The 13,701-nt window shown below is 60.8% G+C and overlaps 3 protein-coding genes across 5 annotated transcripts; 2 read left to right on the plus strand and 1 right to left on the minus strand.

Annotated features, from left to right (window-relative positions):
• Positions 1-21: 21 nt before the first annotated feature.
• Positions 22-2,974, plus strand: RPUSD4 (RNA pseudouridine synthase D4). Its single transcript, XM_030021250.2, has 7 exons — positions 22-228; positions 732-897; positions 1,145-1,346; positions 1,579-1,672; positions 1,775-1,925; positions 2,210-2,307; positions 2,453-2,974. The coding sequence occupies exons 1-7, from the start codon at positions 40-42 to the stop codon at positions 2,636-2,638; spliced, it is 1,086 nt and encodes a 361-aa protein (XP_029877110.1). The 5' UTR covers positions 22-39; the 3' UTR covers positions 2,639-2,974.
• PANX3 (pannexin 3) lies at positions 2,645-7,300 on the plus strand. 2 transcript variants are annotated; one of them, XM_041125080.1, is made up of 6 exons: positions 2,645-2,815; positions 3,941-4,259; positions 4,996-5,138; positions 5,244-5,458; positions 5,613-6,277; positions 7,139-7,300. In XM_041125080.1, the coding sequence occupies exons 1-6, from the start codon at positions 2,744-2,746 to the stop codon at positions 7,198-7,200; spliced, it is 1,476 nt and encodes a 491-aa protein (XP_040981014.1). In that variant the 5' UTR covers positions 2,645-2,743; the 3' UTR covers positions 7,201-7,300. The 2 variants fall into 2 exon arrangements, with proteins under 2 accessions (XP_040981014.1, XP_029877108.1); XM_030021248.2 differs by having other exon boundaries at positions 2,703-2,815; positions 4,075-4,259.
• Positions 7,301-7,576: 276 nt separating this feature from the next.
• SIAE (sialic acid acetylesterase) lies at positions 7,577-13,402 on the minus strand. 2 transcript variants are annotated; one of them, XM_030021236.2, is made up of 10 exons: positions 13,197-13,402; positions 11,710-11,874; positions 10,412-10,575; positions 10,186-10,324; positions 9,916-10,099; positions 9,436-9,563; positions 9,205-9,338; positions 8,794-8,948; positions 8,512-8,707; positions 7,577-8,430 (listed from the first exon to the last, which is right to left on the minus strand). In XM_030021236.2, the coding sequence occupies exons 1-10, from the start codon at positions 13,237-13,239 to the stop codon at positions 8,128-8,130; spliced, it is 1,611 nt and encodes a 536-aa protein (XP_029877096.1). In that variant the 5' UTR covers positions 13,240-13,402; the 3' UTR covers positions 7,577-8,127. The 2 variants fall into 2 exon arrangements, with proteins under 2 accessions (XP_029877096.1, XP_029877097.1); XM_030021237.2 differs by having other exon boundaries at positions 9,436-9,545; positions 13,197-13,394.
• Positions 13,403-13,701: the final 299 nt, after the last annotated feature.

Raw genomic sequence — 13,701 nt, forward strand, 5'->3', positions numbered from 1 at the left:
AGAAGGGAGAAAGAAGGGAAGGAGGAAAGAGGAAGGAAGATGGCGGCGGCGAGCGGCGGGCTGCGGCTATGGTGGCGGCGGAGGCCGCCGCCCGCCGCGGGCCTCGGCCGCGGGGCGCGCACCTTCTCCCGTAGCGGGCGGGCGGCGGCGGCGGCGGCGGTGCGGGCCGAAGAGCTGGCGGAACGGCTGCGGGCCCGGAGGAGGGAGGAGGAGGTGGAGAAGCGAGAGGTGAGGGGTGATGGCCGCGGCCCGGCCGGGCCCTGAGGAGCAGGACTACAACTCCTAGCGTGCACCGCGCCGCCCGGGCGCACGCGTGGAGCGGAGCGGGGCCGGGTCGGGTCCCTCGTCCTGGTTCCCTCGATCCCCGGGTCCCTCGCCCCCGTCTGGCCGCGGGTGGAATGGGCAGCCAGGGACGGCCCGGCGGCGTTACCGTCGTGCCCGCGGGGGTTTCCTCGCCCCTTCCCCGGGCCAGCGGGGGAGGATCTGGAGCGGGATTTGTGGGTGGTCGCCCCTGCGTGCGGCTAAGCGAGATCCCACCGAGCTGGGTGATGGGGTGGGATTGCAGGGACAGCGTCCGGCCTTCGTCCCTGTAGCGGCTGCGTGGGTGACGGTCCTCCTCAGCAACGCCGCTGGCTGGAAGGCGAGCGAGTTGCCGAAGGTCACGCAGGAGCTTTGCACGAAAGCCGGGGGCCGTTCAATCCTCCACCAATGGCGTTTTGTTCTCTCCTCAGATCCCCACAGACCCGGCACAGAGACGGGTCCGGGAGCTTGCCATGCTGAGCAAGCAGCTGCAGCAGGTTCACCCCAATGTCCTGGCCAAAGTGCTCAAGCAGGGAACCGTGTACCAAAATGAGGAGATTGTGGTGATCAACAAACCCTATGGCCTTCCCGTGCACGGTGAGGGAAGGCCGGCTGTGCCGCATCCATGCCTATGTGGTAGAGGGGGAAATGGAAATGGCTCCGTGGCGCTGACGGGGGATCCTCTGTCTCTGTCCTCCCTGCGCTGAGGTTTTCCTTCCCAGGGAGGGATGCGGGGAGTTTGTCACCTTTAGATCACAGCCTTCACCTCACATTTTGGGGGTACTTTTAAGGTCCACAGGGAGGTGAACATCTCCCCTGACTGCCTTGCCTGTGGGTTGTACAGGCGGCCCCGGGATCAAGAATTGTATTGCCGACGTGCTGCCGATTTTGGCCAAGATGTTGCAGAACATGAAAGCCGAACCCCTCCACCTCTGCCACCGGCTGGACAAAGAGACCACGGGCGTGATGGTGCTGGCACGGAGCAAGGAGGCAGCGGAGAGGATCCGGCTTCTCTTCAAAACTCGTCAGGTGGAGAAGATCTACTGGTAGGAAAGGTTTGGGTGGAGAAGCGGCTTTGAAGGGCCTGTAGGGTTTGAAGAAGGGGTGAAGGGACAGTCACTGGGGTGTGGGGACGTGGGGCTTTGTGGAAGCAGTGGGTCTTTGCTTCTCTTCGCTCAAGCGTCTTTTTACGGGGCTGGGTCGTAGGGAGAGGAGCTGAGGGGAGGCTTCCCTTCCTGCTGGAGTGACACCCCGCAGACCTCTGGTTTCCTTCCCCAGGGCAATTAGCCTGGGGGACCCAGACCCCACCGAGGGCATCGTGGAGATCCCCATCGTGGAGAAGGAGGTGCAGAGCCACCAGTCGCACTACAAGGTGAGCCGCACGTCCTCTCGGCCGCCGTTCTGGCCTTGTGCTCCCTGTCCCTGGCACCCCCTTCCTGCCTTTCCGCGGGCTCACCCTCTCGCTGTCGTTCAGATGACATTGGCCCCAAACTATCGCCTGTCTCCAGAGGATGGAAAGGTGGTGAAAATCCGCAAAAAACGCAACGCTGAAAGCGCCGTGACACGGTACCGCCTTCTGGCTAGCTCTTCCGCCTGCTCTCTGCTGGAGCTCCAGCCCATCACAGGTGAGGCCTGGCTGGAATTGTGTCGGCTGCTGGATCCGCTTCCTGTGCAGCTCCGCAGCCAAGAGCAGCGCTGGAAGCGGGAACTCGTCTTTAGACATGACTGAAATCCTTTTTGGGCCAAGGCTCTGGGAACAAGCCACCCCGGGGCGATGGTTTGCTGCTGGGCCACTCTCCCACTGCTGGTGATTTGGGCACTGGATTATCCAGCACTTAGGGTGGCAGGTGGGAGCCGAGGCCTGGCACGGCTAATTGTCACGTTTCTCCTCTTTCCCTTCCCTCCTCAGGGGTGAAGCACCAGATCCGGGTTCACCTGGCCTATGGCTTGGGGTGCCCCATCCTGGGGGATCACAAATATTCACACTGGAGCAAGCTGGCACCCCAGGTAAGGCAGGTCCTGCATCGGGCGGGGGGCAGCCAGAGCCGGATCCAGGGCTGGGCAGCCCCTTTGTGTCCCTGTGGGCCAGGGTTTTTAAGTCCCAGCTGAAGAGATGGGGTTGTGGAAGGGATGTTTTCTGTCCTCACCACAGAAGCTTCCTGAAATCACCTTGAAGAGGCTGAAGCTGGAGCAGAGCAAGGCTCGCCACCTCCCCCTCCACCTCCACGCCTACCGGCTCTCCCTGCCCCTGGGCAAGCAGTTAGACCTCGTCTGCAAGCCACCCCTCTTCTTTAAAAAGACCCTGAAGAAGCTGAGACTGGATGTACCTAACGACTAATGAGGCAGGACTGGAGTGGTACCGCCTTATCTCTACATCTCCAGCACGTGGTAGTGCTGGGTCTGGCTGCTCTGCAGTGGTGTCTGCCTCGGAGCCAGTGGTGTGATGAAGTCTACGGTCTCTGCCGCTCGCCAGAGACCTCCTGTGTTGATACTGGTGTTGCTGGCTTCACACCAGGTACCCGCACGGGCTTCTTGCCCTGATTTGGTGCAGAAACATGTCCAGGCACGCTGAAGAGCCTCTTGTTGGGACAAATGAGGCTGGGTAGAAACTGGGCTTTGCCCAAGCCGTGTTTTGAACCTGTCTCTGAGCAATAAAAGATGCAGTTTCTGCCGAGGTGAAGGGTTGCCCGTCTCTCTCTGCTCAGGCCAGGTGGATCTTGGTCCCTAGGCGGGTTTGATCGTACCTGGGTGCAGTCCCTCCCGGTTTGAGGGCCATTGCTCTTCCCTCCAGAGCTGTTTAGCAGTCTCTCCCTCCTATCCTGGCGCTCTGTGCTCCAATTTGGAGACTCTCTTCATTCAAAAATCCATCGAAAGTGCCATTTGGCAGCGGCTGTGGGGGTTTTTTGCTGTGCCGAGAGACTGCGCGGGGAGTTCCTCTGCTGGCTTGGCCAAGCAGCTCTGGGACTCCTTCTACTCTGTGCTGCCAGCAGTGTCGGCGCGGGTTTCTGGGCAGTGACTACGCTGCCGGGGGAAACTTTTCTATCCCACCGCCCCTTCCAATTTCCCCATCACTTATTTCTAGGTCCTGTTATTGGGATCCCTCTCCTTCAGGAGCTTGCCTTGGAGCCAGATTCATTCCCCTGTGCCTCGAAAGAGAGGCGAGTGGAGAGATTGAAAAGCTGTGGAACCGCAGCTCATGTTCTGCCTCAAAATGGCAGCCAGCAGTGTTTGGTGTCTTCGCCTGTCCCCAAAAGCTCAGGGCTGGGCAGCAGGACTTTCTCCAGCCCCTCTGGCTGGTTTGGGTGCTGGAAAGGGCTCTTTGTACCCCACGGGGCCGCCATGTACCTGGCTGGGGCTTCTTGGTAGGGTGATGCCCTGTCGCCTGCCTCCAGCTCCTCAGGCAGGGTAAAAATAGCAATGGGCCCTCAAATGTGCCGCCAGAAATACATCTGCTTATGAGAGAGGGGCGTAAAACCACGAGGAGCCAGGGAGCAGCTGTGGCTGGGGAGGAATGCTGCCTTCCCAGCCCGGTGCTGCAGCCGCTATTTTTTTTTCCTATTTCGGGACGTGCTATTTGCAAAAAGGCTTCCCTCTGTAATTACCAGTTGATTTAACGCGCCATCTAAGCTGTTATTTACAGCCGCCTGGTAAAAAGCGCTTGGCAAGTGATGCCTTCAGCCCTACAAAGTTGCTCCTCGAGCTGGTCACGCCTCAGACGACACCAGGGCCCCCGGGCAGCAGCAGCAGTTGCCGTCGTCTCCTCTTCCTCGATAGAAAAATGTCCCTCTCGCACACGGCCGCCGAGTACATGCTCTCTGACGCTCTCCTCCCAGATCCCGGTGGTTCCCGAGCCAAGGGCCTGCGGTTGGAGCTGCCGAGTGACCGCCTGCTGAAGTTCGTCACGGTGGGGCTGCCCCTCTTCCTCGTCTCACTGGCTTTCGCCCGGGAGTTCTCCACCGGTGAGTCGTGACTTTTGCAACAGGGATCTTTGGGTCGCGGGCAATTGCCAGCAGCAGTTTGGCTGTCGCTGCAAAAGCCTCGTGTTCGCACCGGTGTGGTTGCGGTCTGAGGCGGGGCAGCCTGGAAATCCTCTTTTGGGAACCGTTCTGCCTCGGGGATATTTATTGATTGTTTTTAATGGATTATTGGTCACTGGGAAAGCCCGGGAACAGCCGTGCTAAACCCCAGGAGCGGCGGGGTGAATCAATGCCCCGCCTCAGCTGCTTGCCCCCCGGGCACCTTTGGGTGCTGCAGGGTTGTTTCCGAGGAGGAGGAGGGCGCCGGCAGGGTGGCTCAGGGGATACATCCCGCCGGAGTTTGCGAGGGCAGGACAGAGGGTTGCATTGATGCTGTGTCGTGACCTCAGGCTAAATCTGGCTTCGGCCGATGTCCTGCTGCTGCCCCTGGGGATTTGGTTTGACTCCCATTTCTGGCCAGTCTCTAATTGCCCCCGCCGTGTACCCACGGCCGCGCTCAAAGGGTTTGTGTTCGGGAAGCGATGGAAAAAGTCCTTGCTGGAAAATACAGCAGTGGGGAAGGGACAGCTGCAAAATGACTGTGAAAAAGGCTTTTTTAATTCAAAGTGATGCCTTAGATGTAATCATCCTCCTGTAACGCATCAGCACCTGGCTCCGGAGCGCTCGCCTGTGCTCGCTGGAGCTTTGTGGCTGAGGTTCACCCTTCTCCTCCCGCTAGGCTCACAGATCAGCTGCTTCTCTCCCACCAACTTCACAGGGAAGCAGTCTGCCTACGTTGACACGGCTTGCTGGGACTCGCTTGTCCACTATGGCTTTGACACCGAGGGACACGCCGTCACCAAGTCCCTCTGGGCTCTCAAGGTATGGGTCAAGCTCGCGACTGGGTGCCCTCAGGTCCCACCTGGGTGCCCAGCAGAGGTGAAGCAACTCCGTGCTGCTCGACACCCGCTTGTCTCCTTTGCCCAGGTCTTCCCCTACTCGCTGCTGGTGGTGGCGGTGCTCATGTACATGCCTTACCTGCTGTGGCGTTACGCGGCCGCCCCTGCCCTCCACTCCGACCTCCTCTTCATCATTGATGAGCTGGACAAATCCTACAACCGCTCCGTGCGCCTGGTGCAGCACATGAGGAAGGTCCAGCAGGCCAGCGCCGAGCCGGAGCGATTCTGGGAGGAATACGAGAGGTGAGGCCGCTGGGCAGCCTCGAGCGGTCACCGTGTCCCTCCAAAGTCCCTCCATGTGGCATTGTGGCTGCGGCCGCAGTCAGGATGGACTTCAGTGAAGTGGCTCGGTTTGGGGGGTGGCTCTAAGTCCCTGCTGTGTCCCCTCTGCCCCCAGGGCCCGCCGGGAAAGGTACTTCGAGTTCCCATTGCTGGAGCGCTACCTCACCTGCAAGCAGCACGCCCACTCCCTGGTGTTCATCTACATCCTGAGGAACCTGCTCCTGCTCTTCTTCTTGGCTGCCACCTGCCTCTACCTGGTCTTCCTCCACCTCAACATCTTCTTCCAGGATGAGTTCAGCTGCTCCATCAAAACAGGGCTGCTCCAGGCAGAGCCCCACATCCCCCCGCTCATCCCCTGCAAGCTGGTCTTCTTCTCCGTCTTCCAGCTCATCAGCCTCTCTATCGGCGGCGTCTACGTCCTCCTCATACCCGTTGTCATCTACAACGCCCTGCAGCTCTGCCAGTGGGACAAGGGCCTGCTTGCCATCTACGAGATGCTGCCCGCCTTCGACCTTCTCAGCCGCAAGATGCTCACCTGCCCCGTCAACGACCTCAACATCATCCTCCTCTTCCTCCGGGCCAACATCTCAGAGCTGACCTCCTTCAGCCGCCTCAACGCCGTGAGCGCCTTGAGGGAAGCCACTGCCAACAAGCAGGACATCGATACTGTCGTCGACTTCATGACGCTGCTGGCTGGGCTGGAGACCACCAAGCCCAAACACCATGCTTGCGCCCCTGAGACCGACAGCAGCGTGCCCCTCTCCAATGGCGGGGTCCCAGGTAGGCTTTTTTTGGTAGAGAAGCCTTCTTCGCTCTCCTCTTGGCTCCCGCGCTGCCAGATCCCACCCTGGGGGTGAGGCCGGATCCCTCCACCGTAGCCCTAAACCCTTTGCCAAGACCCTAAGGGTTGGGGGGGGCTGCCGGCTCCATTTACAGCTGGGACGTGATGCTACTGCGAGCCCACGTGTGGGCAGGAGTTGCTATAGGAACAGAAAGTGGAGAGCTTGCCGCTTAAATTGAAGCTCTGGGCAAAGTGAGGGGCCAGGGGGGGTCCCCATTTTTGGCAGAGAGAGCAGCTCAGCCTGCTGGGAGAGGGGTTGGGAGCTTTAAATCCTGGGCGGGGGGGGGCTGATGCCGAGGATGCCATGCCTGCCCCCTTCTCCTGTTGGCACGGCACTGGTGGGCACAGCAGGGCTGCGTGGGGAGATGGAGACGGGTCTCCGAGGTAGAGCCGCATCCCTGCCCCAGGCCTGCCTGTGCCCTCCCCAGACACCACAGCTCCTTCTCCTGCGTGCTTTGGGTTTTGGGGAGCCAGGGGTGCCTCTTTGCGGTCTCACGGGGATCCCCGGCTCCCACGGCAGTGGTTTCTAGGCTCTGCAAGACAACTCGTCCCTGGCAGGGTGGGAGCGCAGGGGCCTGGGCTCCTTTCCCGGCCCTGAATATACTGTCTGAGGGCTGCGGTTTCAAAACAAAACAAAACAAACCCCAGATTGAGCTGTATTTAGCATCCTCGTTGGCATGGCAACTGTGGGGCTAGCACAACTGGCTCTCGGGCTAGTTGCACGCTGGTGGAGAAAGCCCAAGATTCCAGTTTACGATCACCCTGTTAATTAACTTCCTCCTCTTCCCTTCTCTGCCTAGAAATGAAGCCTGGAGTGGAAGTGATGGGAAAAGCCTCCCGGGACTCACTTGGCTCTGCCTGACCCCAAGAGCAGGCAGCAGGCAGTGTGGCTGGGATCCAGTTTGATCCAATTCTTTGTTGCCAGCATTGCTCAAGCGCATTAAACTCTGGTTTTGATAACAGCCCGGTGGGGTGACATCTGTAACGCGACAGCGGCGGCCGGGCTGAGCTCACCTGCCTTTGGGGTTCCCCTTCTTACGTACGTTTTTCCAGCAAAAAAGGGTTAAACAGTATGTTTTTTGTGCAGAGGCTCTCTCAGATGTCTTATTCCGAGTGCTGGGTGCCAACGGCGCGCCTCTTCGACACCAATTTCCCTGCTGTTATGGCAGGAGGCGGGGAATGGAGGACTAAGGGATGCTCCTCTGAAGGAAAAAAAAGCCCCCAAGAATAAAAGGAGCTGTTTTATTCACTATTTATTAACACAGTGTGGTGGAAGACACTCCCTGCTGCTACAGAGCATCACGCCCTGTGCAGCTCCATGTCCCAGCCCCAGGCTTAGCGTTGGGTTGTGTTTTTTTTTTTTTTTTTGGGAGAGCTCCCATGTCCCCTCTCTCCACCCTATAGATGGAGGCTGGTGCCTGGATCCTACGAGCAGCCTGCCATGGGGGTCAGCAGTCCGTGCCCCGAGGTGTTGCGGGGTCCCGGGGAGTGGGGGCCAGGACCAGCTCTGCGGGCAGGGAGGAGCAGCAGCGTGGGGGTTCAGCTCCCATCAGTGTGCCCTGCTGCTCATCTTAACATAATTTTTCATAAATTTCACTTTAAATTGGCTTTTTGATATTTTTTTTTTTTTCCCCTGCAGCCTTGACTTCAGGCCAAAGAGGAGCTGGAAAGTTGTTTAATTAGTAAGACAGTAATCGAGCCAGCTGCCTCCCCGAATCGGAAAGGCACGGTGCCAGCAGCGCCGAGCCGCTCTGTGTGAGGTCTGAGCTCCCTCCGCTGTCCCCCTCCCCTAAATCCCCCGGGAGAACCAGGAGCCGGGGAGGAGAAGCAGCTCCCTCCCTCCGGCTGTTTCCAAACGCCCCGGAGTTTCCCCTGCGGGCAGGGCATCCAGGAGGAAAGGAGGTGCGGGCAGCCCCTGGCTGTTGTAGAGGGCACAGGACTGGTACTCGCAGGGCCACTCGGCCCAGGCGTAGCGCAAGCCCAGCACCAGCGTCCCGCAGCCGGCCACGGCCAGCACCACCGTGCGGGACTCCACCGCCACCACGGGTGCCGGCAGCCACGCGCACGGGGACGGCTGGCTGGAGCAGCAGACCTGGGGAGGGGGAGAAACCTCTGTCAAGGTGGGCTTTCCCCTCTTCCAGCCCTGGGGGAAAAGCTTTTTCCCCCTCCTCACCTCGAACGCCCGCGTGTCCCTCTGACGGCAGACGAGCTCCTGGCTGTAGGTGACATTCAGCAGACCCCTGGTCACCTCCAGGACGGCGCGGGTGGGATACGGCCCCTGGAAAACCAGGTCTTTCTCCCCGTATGCCACAGCCCTGGCACCCAGGTGCAGCCGGTGGGCCACGTTCTGCTTGTCCCGGGGGTGGATGCTGCCGAGGAAGACCGGGGTGGGGGGGGGGGGTTGGTATCCGATAGCTTTGTCGCTGCCCCCTCGCCCCCGTCGGCCGGGACTTGCCTGCCGTAGGGAGAGCGCTCATCGCACAGATCCATTGCCACGGCCATGAAGGTGCCGGGCATCCTGGCGTTGGGGACGACCCCCAGGTCGGCTGTTTGGTGCCAGCGGAGCCGGGTGAAGCTGTCGTCCGGGCTCTGTCGACGATAGGTGGACAACTGCAAGGCAGAAGCGGGCGGGGGGGGGGGGGGGTTGGGGAAGCAGCTCAGCCATCACTCCCAAAACCGGCCGCTGCAGTCCCTGCATGGGATTTGGCACCCTGGCGGGATCTGTCCACAGGTTTACAGCATCATCTCCCTCCAGTCGGCTTGGAAGTGGCCTCCAGGGTGCGAAAGGATGGGTAAAACCTCCCCGAGCATCATGACACCGTCCCCCCAGGAGGGTGGGGGTCCTGCCTCTCACCCCCCACCTCACCTGCACGAAGCCGAATGGGAGGAGCGGCTCCGTCTGCCCGGCCGATCCGGCGTGGAAAGCCTGGCGCCAGTCAGCGATGAGTGCGGGGAAGGTGCAGTTGTACCGGTCCGTGTGCAGGAAGGCGTTGGCCTCGCCTGGTCCCAAAAGCAAGGGGTCGGTTAGAGCCCGGTGGGATAGCGAGGGGGGCTGCTCCACCCCAGGGGGGGGAAATGAAGAGGGGGGGGGGTTTACCCTGGTACCAAGCGACACCCCGCAGCGTCATGTTGAGCAGGGGGTGGATCATGGCGTTCCAGAGCACGGAGGGCGTTTGCGGGCCGGAGAGATGCTGGTGCGGGGAGATGCTGGAAGACAAAGCTGGGCTTAAGGGAGTTGCAAAACACAAGGCCAGTCCTGAAGCTGGGGCTTCAGGAGCCAGCCTTGCATGGTTAAAGCAAGCGCCGTGCAAAAGGGGAGTCCTGCCCTCCCCTCTGCCTGCTGCCGCTGCCCCCTTTACCCACCGAGATGTGCCCTACGCTCCTCGGCAGGGGAGGGGATTTTACCCAGAGTGGGTAAAACGATGCCTGGAGGGGACGGTGGGGCTCTGGGGATGCTTTGGGAGAGGAGGTGGGATGGGAAGAGATGGAGGGTGACCCCCAAGAGCGGCAGGGGTGAGGATACCCCCCCAAAAGCGGTGAGGCACAGGGCAGGAGGTATTTCTGCATCTTCTCTCACCTTCCCATGTCCTCTGGGAGCCCACACGCCTGCAGAGCCCTTCGGGAGGACCAGGCCTCGATGGGGGTGCCCCCCCAGGCCGCCTCCACCAGCCCGATGGGGTACTGCAGAGCCTCGTAGAGGTAGCGCCCCAACAGCCAGCAGACAGCCGAGAAGTAGGTGAAATTCCCATGGCCCAGGTTTTCTGTTCAAGAAACAGCAGGCTGCAAAGTGAAAAAGGGGGAAAAAAAGCCATTTCCAGGCTTTTTTTTGAAGGCAGGTTGCACTTACCGGCCGTCGGGATGGACCACGGCAAGTTGATTTGCTCCAGGTCCTCCAGCTCCGCATCGGAGCGGGCGGGTGCTGCGGCGAAGACGCGGACGTAGGGGTAGTGAGCGGCGGCGACGAGCTCCTGGCTGGCGTTGGCGATCTAGGGAAGGGTCGGGAGCGCGCCAGGCGCTTCCCTGCCTGATCCCTGCCTGCGCTGGCAGGATTGGGCCACGCCGCGGGGGCTTACCTGCAGGACTGTCATTGCCATGTTGCTCTGCCCGCTGCAAAGCCACACGTCCCCAAAGTAGATGTCCTGCAGCGTCACGTTCTCTGAGCCTTGCCCGGCCGTCAGCGTGTAGGGACCACCCTGATCCATAGGGTCCAGGACAGTTGTCCACGTCCCAGGAGGTCCTGGAAGAAAACGGTGTTTGTCTTTCACAACCCCTACGAAGACCTCAAAACCTTCACAAAGAGGTGGGATGAGTGGCCAGCAGCTGATGGGGATGGACAGGCAACGAGGGAAAGCTTCCCCACTGCGGAGCCGGGCTGGGGAAATGGATTTTGGAAGCTCTCCGCCATCAGCGGGTCTTTCCTCCTGCAGGAATTTAGGGGTTAAAAAGAAAATCTCAAAGACAAATGTGTGTCAGAGCAGAAGCTGCTGGGAGGAACCGGGATTACAGGAGCAGCTTGGTGTGTGTGACACCGAGATGTCTCCAGCTAATTTTAGAGGTGCCGAATCGAGGCGTAAAGATATTCTGCTGGAGCTTAGTGTGGATTTTCTGGCCTGGCTGGGGCCCGATCCTGCAGATCTCCCAATAGCGACGGATCACTGCTCTCTCACAGGACGCCTCCGGGCTCTCCAGCCTGTGGAAGAGCCCTTTAGGCAGCAGTTTCACCCTCCTCCAAAAGCGATGAGCAGCCCCCCCCCCAACTCACTAGGCAAGGAATGAGGCCACCGGCTGAGATTTGAGATGCCTCTGAGCCTTCCCAGCCTCAAGGAAGGCTCTGCCTGCAGAAGCAACATCCTTCAGGGCTTAGAGATCCCCAGCAGGATCCTCTGAGGGGGGATACATCAAAAAAAGAAGCCAGGAGTGCTCTGGAGATTTCCCCGGAGATGGTTTTGACAGGGAGAGGAGCTAAATCCCCCCCCTGCTCTCCCCTCCACAGCCTCATCATTCGGCTCAAGCCTACGCGGTGCCACCCACTCCAGCGGCAGCTCGGCTCCCGCTCGGTGCCTGTAGGATCCTGCTGTTGGGAAACCAAAGTGAGCAAAGGCCGGCACTGGTGGGGAGGGGGATTGCTGAATCACTCCCCCCGCCCCACCCAGATTTCCCAGAGAAGGGGAAAGCACGGCTCTAGGGGTGCAGGTACTGGAGACGTCACCGTCACCTCTGCAACCCTAGAGCAGCGGTGTGACAAACCCAGGGGCGATGGGGCTGCGGACAGCAGCCCCCACCCCACCAGCAGGTCCGATTTGGGCTCGGACGTGCTCCTCGGCCACCAAAACCACCGGCCCCAGTTGCCCACCAAGGGTCCAGGACCGACCTTTAACTTGCACCATCTTCTTCATGACGATGAGGCCGCCGTCTCTGGAGAGAGTCACGGTCACCGCAGCCCCCGGCTCCGCGTAGCCCCACACCACGGCTCCCACTGGCTCCTTCTGCAACACCATGTGGTCGCCGTAGTAGGACGCGAAGCTGAGCATCACTCCTAGAATCAATAGACAGCGCAAACATCATCTCCAAGAGGCAAAAAGCAATGAGAAAAATCCCCCGCATGGCCTCCGACTCCCTCTTAAATACAGATTATTTGAGATCGTGCTTAATTTACGGCTTCCTTCAGTCCTGGTCAACCTTAAGGTGGTTAAAATCACCAAAGAGCTGAGGAAGCAGCACAATTTGAAGTCCCCAAAAGAGCCCAGCCTTACGAGGGAAGTCACCTCCCAAAGCACGGGAGCTTGTGTTACAGAGTTTGGATACAGATTTTGGTAAAAATTCTTCTAATAATGGCATGGGAGCATCTCTGCCAGCCCGGCCTTGGTAATAAATACATTCCGACGTACTTTTCCTTTGCAAAAAAAGTTTGGCAAGCGGTGGGATGGGAAACACTGGCCATGTGGCACCAGCAAAGAAGCCTTTCAGCAGGGAGGGAAGCAGATGTCTCAGCCCTGGCACCCCCAAAAGCTCCATTTTTGGGGTGTGAAAATAAAACCACGCTTGAAAGGGGGTCGGGGCAATGTTTGCATGGCACGGAGAGGCGATTTGGGGGGTGATCTCCGTTGTACCGATCAAACCGGGGCTCACAGAGCTCCATCTCCTCTGCAGCTCATCCCAGGCTGGGTTTAATGAAGGAAAGAAACCATGTTCTCGGCCCCTCTGAAATCAGCCGCATCACTGTTCCCATCGTCTCATGCACCAAGGCTCCAAGAAGGACGTGTTACATAAAAAAAGGAGTCGAAGGAGAAAAGGAGAAAAAAAAAAAAAAACCCAAGACGCCGGGGAAGAGACTGGAGGCTATAAAAAGCGGCTGGGAGGAGGGAAGGGAGGAGAGCCCACGAGACGCCGCCAAGGAGCCACATGCGACTCCCGCCTTACGTAAAGCATCGTCCCACGGCGGCAGCGACACGCCAAGGGCATTGAAGAGGGGCTGGCTGCTGCCAAGGGTGTCAAAGAGGGGCTCTAGGAGCGCAAAGGGCATCGAAGCAGAGCTCGTAGGGGTGCAAACGGCCCCAGAGCGGGGCTGGGGGGGATGCCAAGGACATCAAACCCGGGCTAAGGGGGATGCCAAAGGGCTGGGAGGGTGCCAAGGGCCCTGAAGCGGGGCTCAGCGTGGTGCCAAAGGCATCGAAGCAGGGCTGGGGGGGGGGGGGGAGGCCGAGAAGGGCGTCAAAACGGGGCTGGGGGGGGGCCAAGGGCCCCGAAGCGGGGCTGGGGGGGTGTGGGGGGGGTGTGCCGCCCCCCGGGCCGGGCAGAGGAGGGTGCCCGCGGGGCTGGGGGTGCGGAGCCAGCCCCCCCCCCCCCCCAGCCCTTTACCTGCCGCTACCGGAGCCAGCGCCAGCAGCAACCACGCCGCCATCCTGGGTGGGTGGGTGGGGGGGGGACACGGGACGGGACACGACACGGACAACCGGGCGTCGGGGCACCGGTCACCCCCTGCCCCGCCAGGCCCCGCCCCGCGTGGGCGTGACCAGCGCTTGGGGGGCGTGGCCTGGTCACGAGCCGGGGGCGGGGCGGCGGTTGCCAAGCGACAGCGTCCTCACCACAGCCAGAGGTGCCGGCGCGGCCCGGCCGGATCGGAGGGGAGGGGCCGGGGCTGGAAGCCGGGGGGGGGAACGAGGAAAGAGGGTGCGGGGGACCGGGAGGAACCGGGGGGGAACCGGAGGGGAGCCGCGGGGCGGGAATCGGGGAGACCGGGGCCCTCCGCGACCGCTCACCCCGCCCTGCCCGGGCAGCTGCCGCGCAGGCGCAGTTAGAGGCGGCAGTGCGCAGGCGCGGCAGGCGGTGCGGTTGCGGGGGTGTGGGAGCGCCCCCTAGCGGC

The sequence above is a fragment of the Aquila chrysaetos genome, chromosome 8 (genome assembly GCF_900496995.4).
Source record: "Aquila chrysaetos chrysaetos chromosome 8, bAquChr1.4, whole genome shotgun sequence".
NCBI lineage: Eukaryota > Metazoa > Chordata > Aves > Accipitriformes > Accipitridae > Aquila > Aquila chrysaetos.

Coding starts and splice junctions, on each gene's coding strand:
- RPUSD4 (XM_030021250.2), top strand. CDS start 40: ATGGCGGCGGCGAGCGGCGGGCTGCGGCTATGGTGGCGGCGGAGGCCG. Junction 229..731: donor AGGAGGTGGAGAAGCGAGAG/GTGAGGGGTGAT, acceptor TTCTCTCCTCAG/ATCCCCACAGACCCGGCACA. Junction 898..1,144: donor CTATGGCCTTCCCGTGCACG/GTGAGGGAAGGC, acceptor TGGGTTGTACAG/GCGGCCCCGGGATCAAGAAT.
- PANX3 (XM_041125080.1), top strand. CDS start 2,744: ATGAAGTCTACGGTCTCTGCCGCTCGCCAGAGACCTCCTGTGTTGATA. Junction 2,816..3,940: donor TGTTGCTGGCTTCACACCAG/GTACCCGCACGG, acceptor TGTTATTTACAG/CCGCCTGGTAAAAAGCGCTT. Junction 5,459..5,612: donor TTCTGGGAGGAATACGAGAG/GTGAGGCCGCTG, acceptor CTCTGCCCCCAG/GGCCCGCCGGGAAAGGTACT.
- SIAE (XM_030021236.2), bottom strand. CDS start 13,239: ATGGCGGCGTGGTTGCTGCTGGCGCTGGCTCCGGTAGCGGCAG. Junction 10,100..10,185: donor GTGGTCCATCCCGACGGCCG/GTAAGTGCAACC, acceptor TTTCTTGAACAG/AAAACCTGGGCCATGGGAAT. Junction 8,431..8,511: donor GGGACACGCGGGCGTTCGAG/GTGAGGAGGGGG, acceptor CCCCCTCCCCAG/GTCTGCTGCTCCAGCCAGCC.